Genomic DNA, 17,472 nt, shown 5'->3' on the forward strand with positions numbered 1-17,472 from the left:
CATGGTCTGAGGGACGGTGGACCGGCCCACAGCTGAAAAAGGTTGCTGATCCCTGCTTTAGGGTTCCATCAGCCTCTTTCTGTGTGTGCATGCAACTGCACAATTTGTTTTACCCCAACAGATAAAGAGACCCCCGCAGTCCAATGCTAACCCACATTGGTGACTGGTCCTCATTGCGACTGGTATGGTGGAAGGCAGGGAGCCCAACAGGAGGTGCAGCAGGAGCCAACAATGGAAGAGCCAACTATTTTAGCTTTGTTCCCTCTTATCTCTGTTGAGTTCTACAAGGGCAACACTGGCACCAAGGAGAAGGAAGCTGATAGCCAGTGCCACATTTGGACTGGTTTTAGGTAGGAAAGTGGGCAGCTGGGGGTTAGCTGAGGGAAGACCAAAGTGGGTGGGGCAGTGCCCCATTGGCCCTGATGAATCAGCCCCCAAAGTTAGCCATCACAACTCAATAAGATTTCAAAGGGGCTTACTCCCATGAAAACATGTTCCAGAGGGACAGTTCACCTCTGCTTCCTTAGGAGTAATGTCTGGCTGTTTGCGAACCCTGTGTTGTGAACGATGGTCATTGTGACTATTTTCCATGCATTTTAAGCTTGAAAACAGTGATACCAGTGTTTCCCAAACTTGGGTCTTCAGCTGTTTTTGGACTACAGCTCCCATCATCACTGACCCCTGGTCCTGCTAGTTAGGAATGAAGAAACAACAGTTTGGGAAACCCCCACATCCCTCAGAGTACAGTACAACCAGGTAATATGCACATGCCAACCTAAAACAACACTTAATGCATCTGAGAAAGTGTTGGATTCTAGTCCATGAAAGGTCACGCCAGAATATACCTGTTCATTTTGAAATAGTGTGGAATTCTAGACGTCTTTCCTTAGAAGTAAGTTGCCTCTAATGCAATGGGACAAACTCACAGGTGCTGGCAATATATTTTTGATTACAACTCCCATCAGTGGGAGCCAGTGTGGTGTAGTCTCCGCTCCTCCACATGCAGCTGCTGGGTGACCTTGAGATGGTCACACTTCTTTGAAGTCTCTCAGCCCCACTCACCTCACAGAGTGTTTGTTGTGGGGGAGGAAGGGAAAGGAGAATGTTAGCTGCTTTGAGACTCCTTCGGGTAGTGATAAAGCGGCATAACAAATCCAAACTCCTCCTCTTCATCATCATCAGCCCCAGCCAGCACATCTGTATGATGCAGAGGCTGGTGGGAGTTGTAGTCTTAAACATCTGGAGGACACCAGACTGGGGAAGGCATGGGTATACTGTAAATTCCTATTATATTTTTATTACTACAGTATTTAAAAAGCCAAAGAGTAAAGATTTCAGGCTGCATATTTACATAGGTTTACAAAGGGGGATTTTATCTATATTTTGATAATTTTATCTAATGCTCGTCCTACTCACCACAGACCTGCTGAAATTAATGGGCCTACAGCTGTCTTCTGCCCTCAAAAGAACGCTGCATGCTGTAGATTACCCATCATAAGTGGTACTGATTCCAGCAACTATTAACAAATTACAGTGCCTAGAATTTTTAGGGAGGGATGGAAGTGCTTCCGATGTGCATTAAAGACATAGTCTGTTTGCAGCTATTTGTTAATTTCAATGGGTTTACTCTGAGTAGGACTAGCATTGGATGCAACCCATTATGCCTCCACATTTTTAATTCTATTGATTTTATTGGTATTTTATGTATTTATTTTATTAAATTTGTGAAAAAATAAATTAGCATTTGATGCGTATTTTATGTAAAAGGCTTAGAGTTTATTCTTTAAGTTGGCAGTGGGGACAGATAAAGTGGCACAGAAATTTTGTTAAACAACCAGTACACTCTCCTTGCTTGGAGGTTTTTATGCACAGGTTGGATGGCCATCTGCTATAGAGGCTTTAGCTGAGATTCCTGCAGTGGACTAGATGACTCTTAAGGGTCCATCGAACTCTAGAATTTTATGATTTTATGAAATGATTTGCAGTGAGCCGGCAAGGATTTCTCACTCTCAGCTGTTTAACAAAATTCTAGCCCACCCACCTAACCCTAAATTATAATATTACAATGAAGAAAAGCTGTGGTTGGGATAATTTGGTATCTTTGGGGATAAATTGATATAGCTTTTGAAAACACATTTATTTTACTTTCCTGTGTAGTGGAAGGACAGTAAGCCCCCTTCTGCTCTGGTGTTCAAAAGGCAAATCCCCTGGCTCCGGATTCTTTCTTATGCGAAGCACTATCTTCTTTCGCAGCCGGACGCGGTTGGCGGACCCCGGGGTCCTAGAAACAGAAGTGGGTGGTGGGGAGGAGGGGCACAAAGTAGACCCTTTCCACGCTGCTGCAACTGCCTGCCCGCAGGTGCGCCCCAAATTTATCCGAGCAAAGCAGAGGCTTGGGGGAATCGGGCAGGCAGACCTTTCTCTGGAGTGACAGAGAGGGAGCGATAAAGAAAGAAAATTAAGAGCCCGCAAAGCGGCTCCACTGGCTGGACTTGTCAGTTTGCACGGAAAAGCCAGGCAGTGCATTGCGGCGGAGAGCCAGAGAGAGGGAGCGAAGGCGGGGTGGGGGGTTGTAGCGGCCTCTTGCCCCCCCCCTTTTTTTGCACGTGCTTGTTTTTGTTGATGGGGCTCAGCCCGGCCCCGGCATCACGTGCCTCCTCGACGGCCCTCATTGTGTCGGGATCCGCCTGTGTGTGTGTGTGTGTGTGTCACTGATCAATGTCATGACTTCCTCCTTGGGCTGAGCAAGCGGCTGCGTCGGGGAGGACCCGGTGGAAGGAAGCCGACTGCGTTGATCTCGTCGCCCCCAACTCCTCCACCTCCACATATACACGCTCTCTCACTCCCTCTCTCTCATACACACACACAACTTGCCCGGCTGCACCAGCTTCCTCGGCATTCCTCTGCAGCCTCCCGTCGCCGCCGCCGCCACCACCCTCGTTGCTCCGCGCATCGCACCAAGCCTCCTGGGCTCCCCCCGGCGGGACGGCGGGGGGCGAAGAAGATGAGCGCAGGGCACGTCGTGTGCACGGGCTGGCTCATCAAATCGCCCCCTGAGAAGAAGCTCAAGAGATACGTGAGTAACAATAACAATAATAATGAAAATAAGCCCTGTTTCTGCACGCCCGCCCGCGCGTCCCCCGCTGCTCCTTTCCTTGCAAGGTTTTCTCTTTTGCTTTAACAGCGGAAAGCTAGGGTGGGCTCATCGTTCCTTTGCCGTGCAACTCCTGCCTGCTAGCTTTCCAACTGCGGCGAGCTGGTGCGGGGTGTAAGCTCCTACGACTGCGGGGGGGGGGGCAGCGCGATCCTAAAGCTGTGTCTGCTAGGAAGCAAGCCCTGCTTGAATTGAGCGGGGCTTGCTGCCAAGGTGAGTTAGGGTTAGGATTGCAGCCTTCAAGCGACAACGCCGAAATGCGCATCGGCGAAGCCCGGTTCTCGTTTAGGCTCCCATCGGCATTGCGTTGCATGGGCTGATGGTGCTATTCGTAGACGTGTGTGTGTGTTTCTGTGTGTATGATAAAAATACAACTGTCGGCCCCCACCCCCTTCAGTGCTTGGGTGATGGAGGTTGTTATGCAACCTGTAGTTTGTTTTCAAACCCCAAAAACCTAACAAACCACATTTTCTGTTTCAGTTAATGTGTGTGCCTGTTTTGCAACCGACATTCAGATGCATCTTGTTTGACTTTGGGTGACTTGCAAATAACTTCTTGCTCTTCCTATTGGGGGACACGCACACATAGTTGCATCCCAAGAAGTGGCGTAAAGATGCGGCAGTCTTGCAGCTGCTTCGTGTGTGTGTGTGTGTGATCAGATCCTGATCGCAGCTGGACCGATTTCATTTGCATGAACCCTTAGTGTCTTTCGTAGTTGGTGTTATGAGGGCAGGGTGGAGGCGGCGGAGAGAAGGATGAAGGAGTTGCCTGCTTCGGCTAGAAAGTTCAGAAGGTTCCGGGGCTCACGACCAACTCCGTGTGTTGCAAGCAACCGTTATTTTGCAACCCACCCAGAAACTTGCTCTCGCGGGGGCCCCCTCTAAAAGTGTGCGTTGTTTTTAAAAGCCCATTGCAAGCTTTCAGTTCAGGATTTGCAAGAACGCCGTAACAGTTAAATAACATCATCATTTTTCAAATGTTTGTGTGTTGGCCTGCCTAAAACAGCTGCAACCGTTCTGGTGGTCCGTGGACTCACCTCGCAGCCTCGGCCGCTTAGAATCCTCTCCCTTAACTACCCAGCCCAGCCGGTCTCGCTTTCCCTTCGTCTCAGCCTTGCCGCCTCCCTCCTCCTCCTCCCGGTTAGTCCGGTCTGTCTTCATTGACGCTATAAATCTGCTGGGCGGAGAGATCCCTCACACCCGCGCGGCTTCTTTTCCTTCTTAGTTTATACAGTGCCCTGCAAGTGCCCGGCGAGAGTACTTAGCAGACTTGGGACTGGAGGCACAGTGACTCCGGAATGCAACCAGCAAAACACATTTCCTGATCCTGTGCGTCCCCTTTGTTGCTGTCCGGTTTGTTGACTGATCGGGAATGAATGCACTTAAGCGCCCCATGCCTCCCGAGGAGGGAGAGATGCCACCTCTTAATGCAGTTCTGGCAGGCTGGCATCACTTCTTCTCTATTTCCATACGTTTTCCTAAACTGCTGGTCTTCCTCGCCCTTCAAAGGCATCAGCTCTCCCCTCCCTCTGCCCAAACCTGGAAAATGAAAGCAAAAATCATTGCATGGGTGGACTCTTAAAAGGTTTCTTTCTTTCTAAGCATCCTTTCCCCCCACACCCATTGGGCTCTATTCTTTTTCTTGCTTTTACTCTGCTAAATTCCCTTCCCCCCTCCCATAACTTTAAATAACCATTGCAGCCAGTCTCCAGGGTGCTGCATATAAATAGCAAATTTGTAGTATCTTTGGATTTTATTTCATTGCTGACATTGACATCTGTGGGCCTCTTTTGGGATATGAAAAGCACAGACAGCTCTTATACAGCAGCATACAGATCCATATAGATAGAGATAAGCATACCTATAATACATATAAATCTCCTAGCTGCCATTGTTAGTAGCTCTTGAGAGTGGAACAGTCTGGGTCACTTGCACGCCCATGTAAGTTTGCAGTTAGGTTCCACTGGTTGCAACTACTGTACACCATACATTTAAAGCACCCTTAGGATTTCCCTCAGAGAATCCTAAGGAACTGCAGTTTACTCTTCACAGAGCAACAGTTCCAGGCACCCTTAGGAACCACAGTTCCCATGGTTCTTTGAAGGAAGCCATGTGCTTGAAATGCGTTTTTAAATGTACTTAAAATGTATGGTATGAATATGGGCCTTACTGCCTGTACATCCAGATCTATCTTCTTCACCACACCACACAAGCTGCATCAAAAGCACAGCAGGTTTGTTGTGCCTTATCACACAATCTTACCCTTTGTGTATTCAATTCATGTGTACCTAAACAGACTGTAGAAGCATGTTGAACTGATTCATCAAGCTGATGGGAGTTGCCTGAAACATCTGCAGAGTTGCTTCTTCTTCTTTGGCGATCACTCGTAGCCGAGTAAGATTGCCTTCCATAAACACGGTTTTAACAATGAGTCCGTAAGTGACTGTGGAGGACAATTCTGGATCCACATGTCCTTCCACAGTGGGGACATTGGATTCTGGGTGGTAGTTGATCACGGTATGGATTTGCCACACGTGCCTTCCTCTTAGCACGTTTCTCCCTTGCATCCTGAGTTTGAGTGTCTTCAAAGCCCATGACACCTTTGATAAAGGCTGTTATCCAACTGGAGCACTCGCAGGCCAGCGTTTCCCAGTTGTCAGTGTTTATACTACATCAGGGAAGTTATAATTAATCTGTTCCTTTTGTGTGGTTCAGGGGGATAGTTCACCTGAATACTGTAGTGCTCTGCCAAAATATTGCTTGCCATTTCCCCACAACCATTTTTTTTTTTTTTTGAGGTGGGGGCGAGGGAAAGTGAAGATGCCTCCAAAAAAGGGAAGGGAATTTCTAAGGATTTGTTGAGGTCGGTGGGTTGCAATTATCTTACAAACTTAGGGCAGCGGTGAAGGGGGATCTTGCCTTCTCTTCAGACAAACACTTTATAAAGAACTGTTTTTGCAGGTGGGTCTAAGCTTTGAAAGTTTGGCTGCACTTTGGGAACATTTCAGGTGCTCAGAAGGCAAGACAGGAACTGTAGTAGCACCAATATCCAGAATTGCCTTGAGAAACAGCAGTGAATTCCATTGCATTTATGCACCACTAATGTTGCTAGCCTGTTGGGAGCAGTGAAAGTTGGGCTATTAGAGAGAATTGGGGTGCTACCCTTGCAGCCTCAAGCCACCCTCAGTTACTCCCATTCACCTTCCTTCCTACTTATAATCAATCCACAAGGTTGCATTTGTCTCAGTGTTGTCACCAATTCAGGGAGGAGGATGGGGACAAAACTAACAACAACATTTTTATTTACTTATATGCTGCCCATCTGACTGGGTTACCCCAACCACTCTGGGTAGCTCCCAACAAAATATTAAGAACACCATAAAACATTAAAAAATTCCCTATACAGGTCTGCCTTCATGTGTCTTCTAAAAGTCAAAGTTGTTTATTTCCTTGGCATCTGACAGGAAGGCATTCCACAGGGCAAGCACCACTACTGAGAAAGCCCTCTGCCTGGTTCCCTGTATTCTCACTTCTTGCATTGAGAGAACTGCCAGGAAGCCCTCAGAGCTGGACCTCAGTGTCAGGGCAGAACGATGGGGGTGGAGACTTCAGGCCTGAGGCTTTAAAGCTCAGCAACACTTAATTGACTCTGCCTGTTATTGGTTCTGGCACCACCTACTATTGACCTCTTTGCCTTCTCCCCTACCATTCCTTATGGGCACCAGCCCCTACTGGTTAAGAGGCTAGTGGTCTTTAAAGAGCGGGATCTGATTCATCCTCAGCCAGTGTGGAAACACACAGTACTAGCCTCTTGGCAGACCAGTTTTTATTTTTTTAAAATACCTTGTATCATGCAGGCTACTGGAGTGACAGAACAATCCATCCTTCATCTGCCAGTGTTCTGCATTTCTCCTTCGGTCATGGAAGTGGGGGAGCATCTTACTCTACAGCCAACACAGGAGCCACAGGATAGTAGGGGAAGGATGGTACAATCCCTCTTCTGACATCCTCCTTGTTCACCTGTGTGAAATTCCTTGTCACTTATGGTGAGCAGGCAAGCTACCTAAATTCAAGGCTCTTTGGTGGTATTATTTTCCAATGGTCTTTAGTTATATTTCTCTAGGGCAAACAGAAGCTAGTCTAGGAATTTTGTATTTATTTCTTATGCATTTTTCATTGCATTTGTATCTCACCAAGGACCTCAAGGTGGCACACATGGTTCTCCCCCTCCTCGTTTAATCCCTGCAACAGCCCTGTAAGGTAGGTTAGGTGGAGAGGGGTGACTGGTCAAAGGTCACCCAGTGAGCTTCATAGCCAAGTAGGGATTTGGCCTTTCAGGTCCTAGTCCAGCACACAAACCACTACACCATGCTTATCCTCAATAAGTGATTGGTTGGCTATTTTGATACCTATTTCTGCATATATTTCATCTCATTCCTATGACTTTGAGCTTATACTTGTGGAATATATTTGACTCGAACAGCATTTCTCCCAGCTCACTTTAGAATGCAAAAAGGGGCATATGTTTTATGTGCTGATGTATATGCACTTGTGGCTACCTTCTAGCAACAGTCATTGGTGGACATTCTCAGTGGCTTCCGTGAAAGCAGAAATGTTTCTGAGATAAGAGGATTACTAAATTATTACTCTGTAGCGAAAGTGAAGTCACTGCCTCGGACAGTACTTCTAGCCTGCAAGTTACAAACAGAAGCAGAATTTAGGTTCACATCCACGGTTATATCCAACTAAGTACAACTTGGAGTATTGTAATTAATTGTACTGAAATTAATGGGGCTAGGTTAGTCATGCCTGTTAATTTCAAGTGGGCCTTCTCAGACTAAGCTGGATACAACATCTGTGTAAACAAGAGTTGTGGTGCTAGAACATTTATTATTTCACTGAGGTTAAGGTTGTCAACAACTACCAGCCATGGTGGCTATGCACTGCCTCCAAGACTGGAGGCACCAGTGTTTCTGAATACTAGTTGCTGCAAACCAGAGGAGGGGAGAGTGATCTTGTGCCCAGGTCCTGCTTGTGTGTTTCCCACAGGTATCTGTTTGGCCATCAGGCCTCTACTTAGGTTCTTATTTTCAGTCGCTGCACATCCAAACAGGCTGATGGTTGTAGCAATTCGTTTCTAAGAATCTTTGCACAAAGACAGTTAGCTTGGAAAATGAAGGATGCACACATAGGATTGCTCATGTGTAACTCTTGAGAAAACAGATCCTAGTCCAGCAGGCCAGTGTAGCTGGCGTGTCCCAGTGTTGATGTGAATTGTGATGACTGAAATGATGATTCATGCATATCTTTTGGATGCAAAATTACTAGTAAGACAGTTGAGCTCGGTACAAGCTGGTTCACTTCTGTGCTATTAATATGTTAATGGTATTGCAGGTTTTGCTGATAATGAATGTGAAGGGCTTTGAACACTTAGGTAAAGTAATGTCACTCCTCCTAATAGTGAACTTGCTCAGTGTTAATGTGCAGACAGGATTAGAGCCAAAACGGGGCTGTTGAGAAACAGTATGTCAGTGAATCTCAAGGTATGCATGGATACAATATAAAAGAAAATAATTAAAAGGAGGCCAAACAAAGCCCCCAAACAAGCAATATGTACCGTATATACTTGAGTATAAGCCGACCTGAATATAAGCCGAGGCACCTAATTTGACCACAAAAAACTGGGAAAACTTATTGACTCAAGTATAAGCCGGTTCACCACACCACAAACCTCCTGGTGGGCCAGAGTGCGTGTGTGCATGCGCACACAGCAGAGGGGGCTTCTCTCTCCCCCTCAGGCCCTCCCATCCCCCTGCCTACCTAGGGTGCTGCCGAGAGGCAGGGACTGATGGCGGCAGTGGTGGAGGAAGAACAAACAGCCCGAAAGGGCTGCTTTCGGGCTGCTCGTTCCTCCACCGCCGACAGTGGCAGAGGCGGAGGAGGAAGAAGGAGCAACCCAACAAGGCTGCTTTCGGGCTGCTCGTTCTTCCTCCTCCACCAACAAAAGCCTCTGCCTCTGGAAATGCACTTGGGTGGGACCTTCACTTGAGCATAAGCTGAGGGGGGCTTTTTCAGCATTAAAAATGTGCTGAAAAAGTCGGCTTATACACGAGTATATATGGTATATAGTTTTCAAAAGCTATGAGATGTTGAGTGCTGGTTGAAAAAGAAAACCAGGAAATTGGAGAGGTGTATGCGGGGGAGAAGGGACACGGGTGGCGCTGTGGGTAAAAGCCTCAGCACCTAGGACTTGAGGATCGAAAAGTCGGTGGTTCGAATCCCCGCGGCGGGGTGCGCTCCCGTCGCTCAGTCCCAGCGCCTGCCAACCTAGCAGTTTGAAAGCACCCCCGGGTGCAAGTAGATAAATAGGGACCGCTTACTAGCGGGAAGGTAAACGGCGTTCCGTGTGCTGCGCTGGCTTGCCAGATGCAGCTTGTCACGCTGGCCACGTGACCCGGAAGTGTCTGCGAACAGCGCTGGCCCCCGGCCTCTAGAGTGAGATGAGCGCACAACCCTAGAGTCTGTCAAGACTGGCCCGTACGGGCAGGGGTACCTTTACCTTTTCCTATGCGGGGCAGAATGAATTGAGCCACTACCAACAGGAGTGTGGACCTGTGCCCTTCTAAATGTTGTTTGACTCTAATTCCTTTCAGCCTGGCAGGGCTGATGGTTATTGTAGTCCAACAACATCTGGAGGGCTTCAAGTTTCACACTGCTTCTCTACAGCTGTATAGAGACCCAGAGGAAGGCATGGTGGCATGAACAGGAGCGCACATCCCTGTTAAGAGGTGAGACTACATTGTAATATGTTGGAGATCCCACTTACCATATTTTTCCGTATATAAGACTAGGTTTTTTCCTAAAAAATAATGTCAAAAATTAGGGGGCGTCTTATACACTGATACATCTCCCCCCATTTTCTTAAATCTGAATCCCCCAAAATAGGTGGCATCTTATACATGGGGGCGTCTTATAGACGGAAAACTATGGTATATAAATAAACCTGTTAATGTTATTTACGTTGATGATGAAACAGTTCTTTCCCCTGCTTTTCTTAGAACTGAACTTAAGGGAGCTGAACTCTAGCCATTAGAAAAATAAAAAACACCTGAGATAAATGTATGAATTTTGGTTTCAATGTGGGGTATTACTGATTCGTATCTAAGGATCAATTCCTCGCTGCAATAATACTATCAGATTCTTTACATGTATGTTGTTGTTTATTTCTTTCAATGGATTTGTAACCCGCCATTCCTCCCAGGGAAGTTAACATACATATAATTTATGTGTAGGACACATTTCTTTGGTACTTGGTACACAAGAGTAGCATAATTTATTAACTGGACACTCATGTACCAAATCACAGCTATATGAAGGGTAAGTATTAGGCCCTCACCCGAAAATATTTTCCCCTCCCAGCAATATATGCCATTCATAAATCATACAGTTTTATAGCAATTCCCAAGTACAAAATGGAAGTCTACAAAGAGGTTTTATTGTGAAAGTTGTGATCTTTTCACTTCATTCATGGAGCTCTTTTGAGAGTTTGTGAAAACTTGTAAAATACTTTTTAAGTCATGCAAAATTGTTTATGCTTAAAAGGATGTTCCAGGCATGAATTTATCTTTTGCTTGACTGAAGGAATTGGCCCATACTAGTTTTTCAGTGCTGGGGTGAGTGAAGTCTTATCTACTCCATTCAGGACTTTCCAGTCTTACAGTTACAAGGCTTCCCCCACCCCTTCAAAAAGGCATGTATACACATTAAGCACACGGCGACGCAACAATACTTCAGTTGTAAAACAAATTGCCATGGCACTCATGGAACTGGACAAGATTTGTCTACTACCTTGTCAGTTTCATTGAACAGGGATTCCCTAACGAAAGAAAATAAATGAAACTTTTAAACAGTCAATGTTTCTTGTTTGTTCTCCGCACAAGCAACATATTCTTACTTGTCCATTGTGTATCTCTCAGGGAGTTTCTCTAATTCTGGGGGCTTGTGCTTGTAAACATACAACAGAGTAGCTGGCGGCTCCCTGTACTGTCTTGATGACAGGCTCCTGTCACAGCTTCAGATATAACAGCATTCACTGGGAGACAACAATAATGAATTGGTGGCGGGGCAGACTTTTCTTTGTAAAAGATGGTTGAATGAATCTGCTTCTCCGTACAGGAAGACCTGCGATCTGAAGTGCTGCTGTCGTCCATGCAACTCTCTCATCCCAGAATGCAAATGGGAGGTTGCCAGTTTGAAAGCACTCCCATTAAAATCTCCCTGATTATAACCGAACATGTTAAAATCCCCATGCTCATAGAAAACTAGCAGGTCACACTTTTATATGCATGGGGGGTAAATGAGATCAGGGAACCTTTCAACAAGCTGTCCCCACATGATTCTGAGGTGGTACTGAGAGTAGTATAGGAGGACTGTTCTATATGCCAACATGCATATTTGAATCCACTGGAGTCCGCTTTATAGGTTACAGCAGCAGTTCCAAAAGCAGAAGTTCAGGTCACTTGATCCTCTTCTGCTTTCTGTGCTTCTGCTGTAATGTGCTAATCGGTTCTCATTTCTAACTGGCCGCTAGAGAACATCTAGTCCTAAAAGTAAACAAGGAGGTCAGGAAAACACCCTCAAAACCTGCACCAGCTTGTGCTCTTCATGAGGAGGCTGGAGCACCATGAGCATTTAGGGAAATCAGGCCTGAAATCACCTTGAGGAATCTTCTGCTGTCTCAGTTCATGTGTATCACCACATTCACAACTTAACTCTTTTATTTGCTTTAAATGTCATGTCTCCCCTTTCAGCTAGAATAGGAGAAGACGTTTTCTCCTCCTAATTAGGAACATACAAAGGGACTATAGAAGCTGCTTCACATGTGGGCCGGCCATTGGTCCATCTCACTCAGCATTGTCTACACTGATTGGATTTCAGTCGGAGTCTCTCCTATCCCTGCCTGGAAATGCCAGTGATTGAACCTGGGACCTTCTTTCCATTAACAGCTTAAAACTTCCCTCAGCCCCAGCCAATGGGAGCTATAGTACAGCAACATTCAGGCACCAGGTTGACTGTCTCTACGCAACCGTTTCCCTCACTAGTTTGCCTCTGTTCTCCAATGAAACTGATAAGCTGTTGGGGAAAAGCTTTGTCAGTTTTATTGATTCCCTTATCAGTTTTCTTGCTTAGTTAAAAGTATTACAGCACCTCCCCGTATTTAAGCTCTTACTTGGTAGGCATTGGCAATAAGGAATTCTATGCAGGAGAGTGGATGGTCTGGTGAAAGAGGGATGGGGGGGGGCTCTGCCCCTCCTCTACACCCATCTTAGAAATTAGGAGGGTTGATGAAGCCTTTTGGGACTGACAGGGAGCCCAAACAGTAGGTGGTTCTGTTTCTAGTGAGATGCAGAGCAAACTAATTCTGGTTTGTCTCAATTCTCTTCTCTGCTGAGTTATGCAAGGGGCACCACTGAGACCAAGGAAGAAACTGATAAGCAATGTTACTTGCCTGGACTGGTTGTAAGTAAGAAGGCAGGCCAGGTAGGAAGGCTCAGGGCAGACTGCGGTTGGTGGGGCAGGGCAGTGCCCTAAGTGCCCTAACAGAGCAGTCTCTACTGGCTGACGGAGGGAAGCCCCCTCCTCCTCGAGATCCAGCATAGTAATACGTTGGGATGCTGGAAGAAGGATGGTGCTCTCCTTCCTCTGCTAGTAATATTTATTTCCAGCCTGGTAACTCTTATGTACTTATTCACAAGGCTGCATTACTGTTTGCACAGGGGCTAAGTGTGCATACAAGCCTCCTTTTGAATGAGGAACAACAAAAACAAAGGACCATCAGCTGAGCAGCAGTGGCGGGCAGCAGAGGTAAGGGGTGGCAGGATCAAGTTTTACAGGGTTGGTGAAATATCCTTCATCCTAATGTTGAAGCTTAGATGTTATGGGAGAACCACACTTTCTTTGTAATGCTGGGGCAGAAGGAGTGTGTGTAAATGTGCTTAACCCTTCTCCTTTCCACAATTTCTTCCTTTCAAATGAAACCCAGGCAGTTAAAACCAAAAGAAACTGGTTTAAATCAAAATTATTTTAAATATTGTTTACCCAGAAAAAACTTTTCGCACTTTGTGCATATTTATATGCAGGAAAATACTGATGAGATCAAACTTTAAAACAAGCAGTCATATAATATATATATATATATATATATATATATATATATATATATATAATAAAATCAGGAGTTTTTAAACAAATACACATAATTGAAAATGAGCCTCTTGAGGGAAAATGGGTGTTGGGTCACTTACAGGGGGAAATTAGCACCAAGAAGGGAAAACATACCTGCACTGCACATTCCCCATCATCTCTGTATCTGCAGGGTTGGAACCATGCATTTTCCAACATAATGTCTCGTTCAGCCCATCGGATGAGAGGAACTGTGGATTAGGCTCTCCTTTTGGCTACGTGCTGGCCCAGTCTAGTTGGAGAGTTAGTTGGGCTGAGTGACCCAGATGCTACCTTTAGTTATTTTACATCTCAAGACGGTTCTGTAGTGTTTATTCATCTGAGATGACATTTCTTTCTTTTTTTAATGGGAAAAATATTTGTGTAAAGAACATTGCTGTTCTTGGCTTCTTGAGTGCAAAAATGTTCAGCAAAGTCATTTCCCTTGGACAATTAATTTGGGTGGTGCTGCAACAGACCTGAAGCCCCTGTTTAATCTTTCACAATATGTTTTCTGCTTTCAGGAATACCAGATTAGTGGTCCCTGTTCAAGGGGAGGGGGAGGGGAATGGCTACTGGCTTTGTATATCTGACACCTTAAGAAGGACTATAGTTGTTACAGCCACTATACATAGAAGCTGAAACAAAGGGAGGGCATGTTGGCATATTAATAATCAGTCTAATAATGCTATCAAATATTAAAAGGAAAACTGTTGATGGGCTGCCAAAATGAAACTGATGGAAGAGTGTAATGCCACTTTAAATAGTTTTTGTGGTCCACCTACTATTAGGCACCTTCTGCTTGGGAACTTCAGATCTTGTAAAGTGATTTGTAAAAAGCAGACTAGCACTTGTTATATGATTACACAGCTAAGGTTAGGATTAAGTTTGGAGTGAGGAATCACCTCTAGCCTCATCCCCTCTCAGAAAGCCCTGGAAATGCTCTGTTGTTTAGTTTTTCTGATGAAACGGGGTTCAAATCCTGACATGCTGAAACTCCAGCTTCCCATCTGTAGAAATAGGGTGGAAATAACTGACCACACAAGATTGTTAATGAGGAAAACTATACAGTCCTTTGCTTATAAAAAGCGCCTTGAGAATCTCTGCTGTAAGGAAATTGCCTTTCATATCTTGTGATTCCTAAAGTAAACTCTATATGTGGCAAACAATATAAATTGTGTGAATGACCCATATTTCATTGCTCATGTCTTACATAAACTCCTCTGGATTAGATGAGGTTATAAACAAACCCAGTCTAGAATCACAATTAGTGTAAACTGTGGACTCTACGCTGCTCATAAGGCAGCTGTTTGGGCATTTGAAAGAAACTGTTGCAAATTCTAGAGTTTACAGATGGAGGAGTTTACAATTCTGAAGATCTGTTACCAGGATGACAGCAATGGTAAATGCTAATCGACAGTTCATGGGGTTGCAACCTCTTTTTCCCACAGTCACAAAATCTGCTGACAAATCTGATAAATAACCCTACTTCATCATCAGAAAAGCTCCTAAGAGCTTGGGACATCTCCAGGGTCCTTTGATAGTTCCTTCTAGGACTTAGAGCTGCCTCTCATCCAAGTGGTGGTGGAGGTGACTATTCCCAAGGATCTCTAGAAGACAGGTGATGATGATTAAATCAGTTTAAAGCTATAGTGAGGCATGGAGATGGAGAACATGTGGCCCTCTAGATGTTGGTCAGCAACTCCCATTGTCCTTGAGCATTGGCCAGGAGTCCAACAACACCTGGAGGGCCACAGGTTCCACTTCCCTGGTGTAGTGGACTGTGCATTGTTTCCATGGAAATTAATGGTTTAAACCCTGCAGCAAGGTTGTAAGGGATAGCTTTTATTTATCTATTTAAGAATTTATAAACCGCTTTACATTGGAACAACCAAGCGATGTATAAATATTTTGTATTTCCTTTAAATGGCATGACTCAGAACAGTTTTTATTTGAGTTTAGCAAAACCAGCACACACTCTTCACCATTTTGAACTGAAAGAGGATCCAGGACAAATTTGTCTTGCTTTAAAGGGGATTAATTTTACCCTTGACTTACAAAGGCACTTAAGGGAACAGCTGCTATTTCTCTTTCTTCTTTGAGAGAACTAGGTTATCACACCACACGTTCTGCACAACACCTCCCTCCAAATAATTGGCCACTTCCACATCCAACTTCTTTGAAATTCATTTATTATGAATTCCAAGCTGTAAATAGATAAAAGTGAACCAGGAGGGAGTTGTGGTTTTCTTTGCTTCTGGTTATGAATACCCCCTTTTTTGCATTCAGTTGCATCCTAAATCTCCAAGATGAATGAGACAACCAGATAAGGTCTTTGCCAGATATAAGGAATATGAACTAATGACATCCTGCTTTTTGTTTACTCATCTCTGAGCACCAAAGTTAGTAGGACTGCACCAAGACAGCATCCTGAGTTGCATGGCTGTGTATCATGCAACGTACCTAGGCCAGGACTGCATTCAGAAAGCAGTCTCTTCTGCTTTCCTGACGTTTACTCTCCTGATATTTTTATTTTATTTTATGTAACCTTTCACATGACATAAAAAGCCGCTTATGAAAAAAACTTGCAGAATCTAAAGGAAACTGATTTCTGTGTTAATTGTTTCCAGAAAATAAATCTGTTTGCAAACCTATTATCCCGGAATATTGTGGGGCAAAATTTGGGGCAGTGTCCTTGCATATACTTTCCCCCCTGCAGTTTTCATTGGTGAATCATGGGGGAACAGACACACACATTCTCATAGAGTGTGGGAGGGTATGGTGCATGTCCAATTATGTCTGCTGTTGTAACACACCACAGCCACTGGCATGATTGCAATTTAGTGCAACATGACAGTAAAGCAATCAGGTAATGCAGTGTAAAAAGAACGTCAGAAACTGGGAACAGAAACACAAGCATTGTAGCTATTTCTTTACTTACTTACTTACTTACTTACTTACTTACTGCCCTTCATCATAAGATCTCAGTGAGGTTTTTCCTAAAATGGGTATTTTTGGAGGTGGGGTGTCAAATCCTGCCCAAAACTATCCATTGACCCTGAAAGCTGAGAAGATACTGTCAGTTCTACTTGGAGGGGATTTGTACAAATCCAGGGTTTCCTCAGGCCTACTGATACCTTCCTGTTGTGCATGGGTGATGCAGCTTCAGCTGCATTAGTATAATAGTGGAAAATAATACATGATTATTTTAAAATAAAAATGCTGCTTTGAAAAGCAGCAAGTGAACTGGTGTATCTTGAACGGGAAAGGGGTGGTTGTTGGGTTTTGTTTTGTTTTTTTGGCCCAGAGGGTAAGAATGCTGATTGAGGCATTGTACTTTCAGCTTCTGAGAACATATTATTGAGCCCTCCACTAATTAGTCAGCAAATACCAGAGATGAAATTTAGGGAATTTCTTCCAAAGTATGTTCACTGACCTGCCGGTTAATGATGGAGTTATTCAAGCCCAGTTGCTTAACTTTTCAGAGGAGAACTGTTGTGTCATCGCTATGCTCTGGTTCCATTCTTTCCTCCCCCCCTTTCCTTTTCAGGAATCAAAACTTGAGGATAGAGCAATAGGTGAATTAAAACAACAAACAACCGTGCATACAGTTTGATGGCACCTTTCAGCATCCTTGCTGGGTTTTCTGGAAACTCTTGTCACACAAATGGGAATAATGACTAAATACTGGGCTTGATCTAAGTTAGTTGAATTTGGGTACCATGGGACAAGTTAGTCATGATTTAAGTCCCATTGATTTCATGACTTAAGTCATGAAGAGCTTGTTTCAATGATTTCAGCGGGAACCACCTGAAACCGGTTTAGTCTGGATCCAGCTCCAGGATGGCCAATTGTGTATTTCCAAAATAAGAGAAAATGTGCCCCCACCACCTCAAACAAAGAGTACAATTTTGCATAAAATTTGTATGTACATATGCAAATTTAGAAATAGTTACTGCAGTTTGAACTGAAATACAATACCAGAGTAGGAAAGATTATGACAAGGGGATCTGTTTGCTTACTCCATCTGCTATCCAGATACTGTGCATTGCTAGTTTCAAGACTCCTGCTCTCCCTTGTTACAGTTCTTTTAACTTT

General features: G+C 44.6%; 1 protein-coding gene across 2 annotated transcripts in view; it reads left to right on the top strand.

Annotated features, from left to right (window-relative positions):
* The first annotated feature begins 2,069 nt into the window (after positions 1 to 2,069).
* Positions 2,070 to 17,472, top strand: part of GAB3 (GRB2 associated binding protein 3) — an 87,096-nt gene continuing 71,693 nt past the window's right edge. Inside the window, exon 1 of one of the 2 annotated variants that reach the window (XM_083722280.1) lies at positions 2,070 to 3,076. In XM_083722280.1, the coding sequence (XP_083578406.1) occupies positions 3,005 to 3,076 (72 nt within the window). In that variant the 5' untranslated portion in view covers positions 2,070 to 3,004. The remainder of the gene's footprint in view (positions 3,077 to 17,472) is intronic. The other variant, XM_083722284.1, reaches the window with a different exon arrangement.

The sequence above is a fragment of the Podarcis gaigeae genome, assembly GCF_964106915.1.
Source record: "Podarcis gaigeae genome assembly, chromosome: Z".
In the NCBI taxonomy this organism is placed as follows: Eukaryota; Metazoa; Chordata; class Lepidosauria; order Squamata; family Lacertidae; genus Podarcis; species Podarcis gaigeae.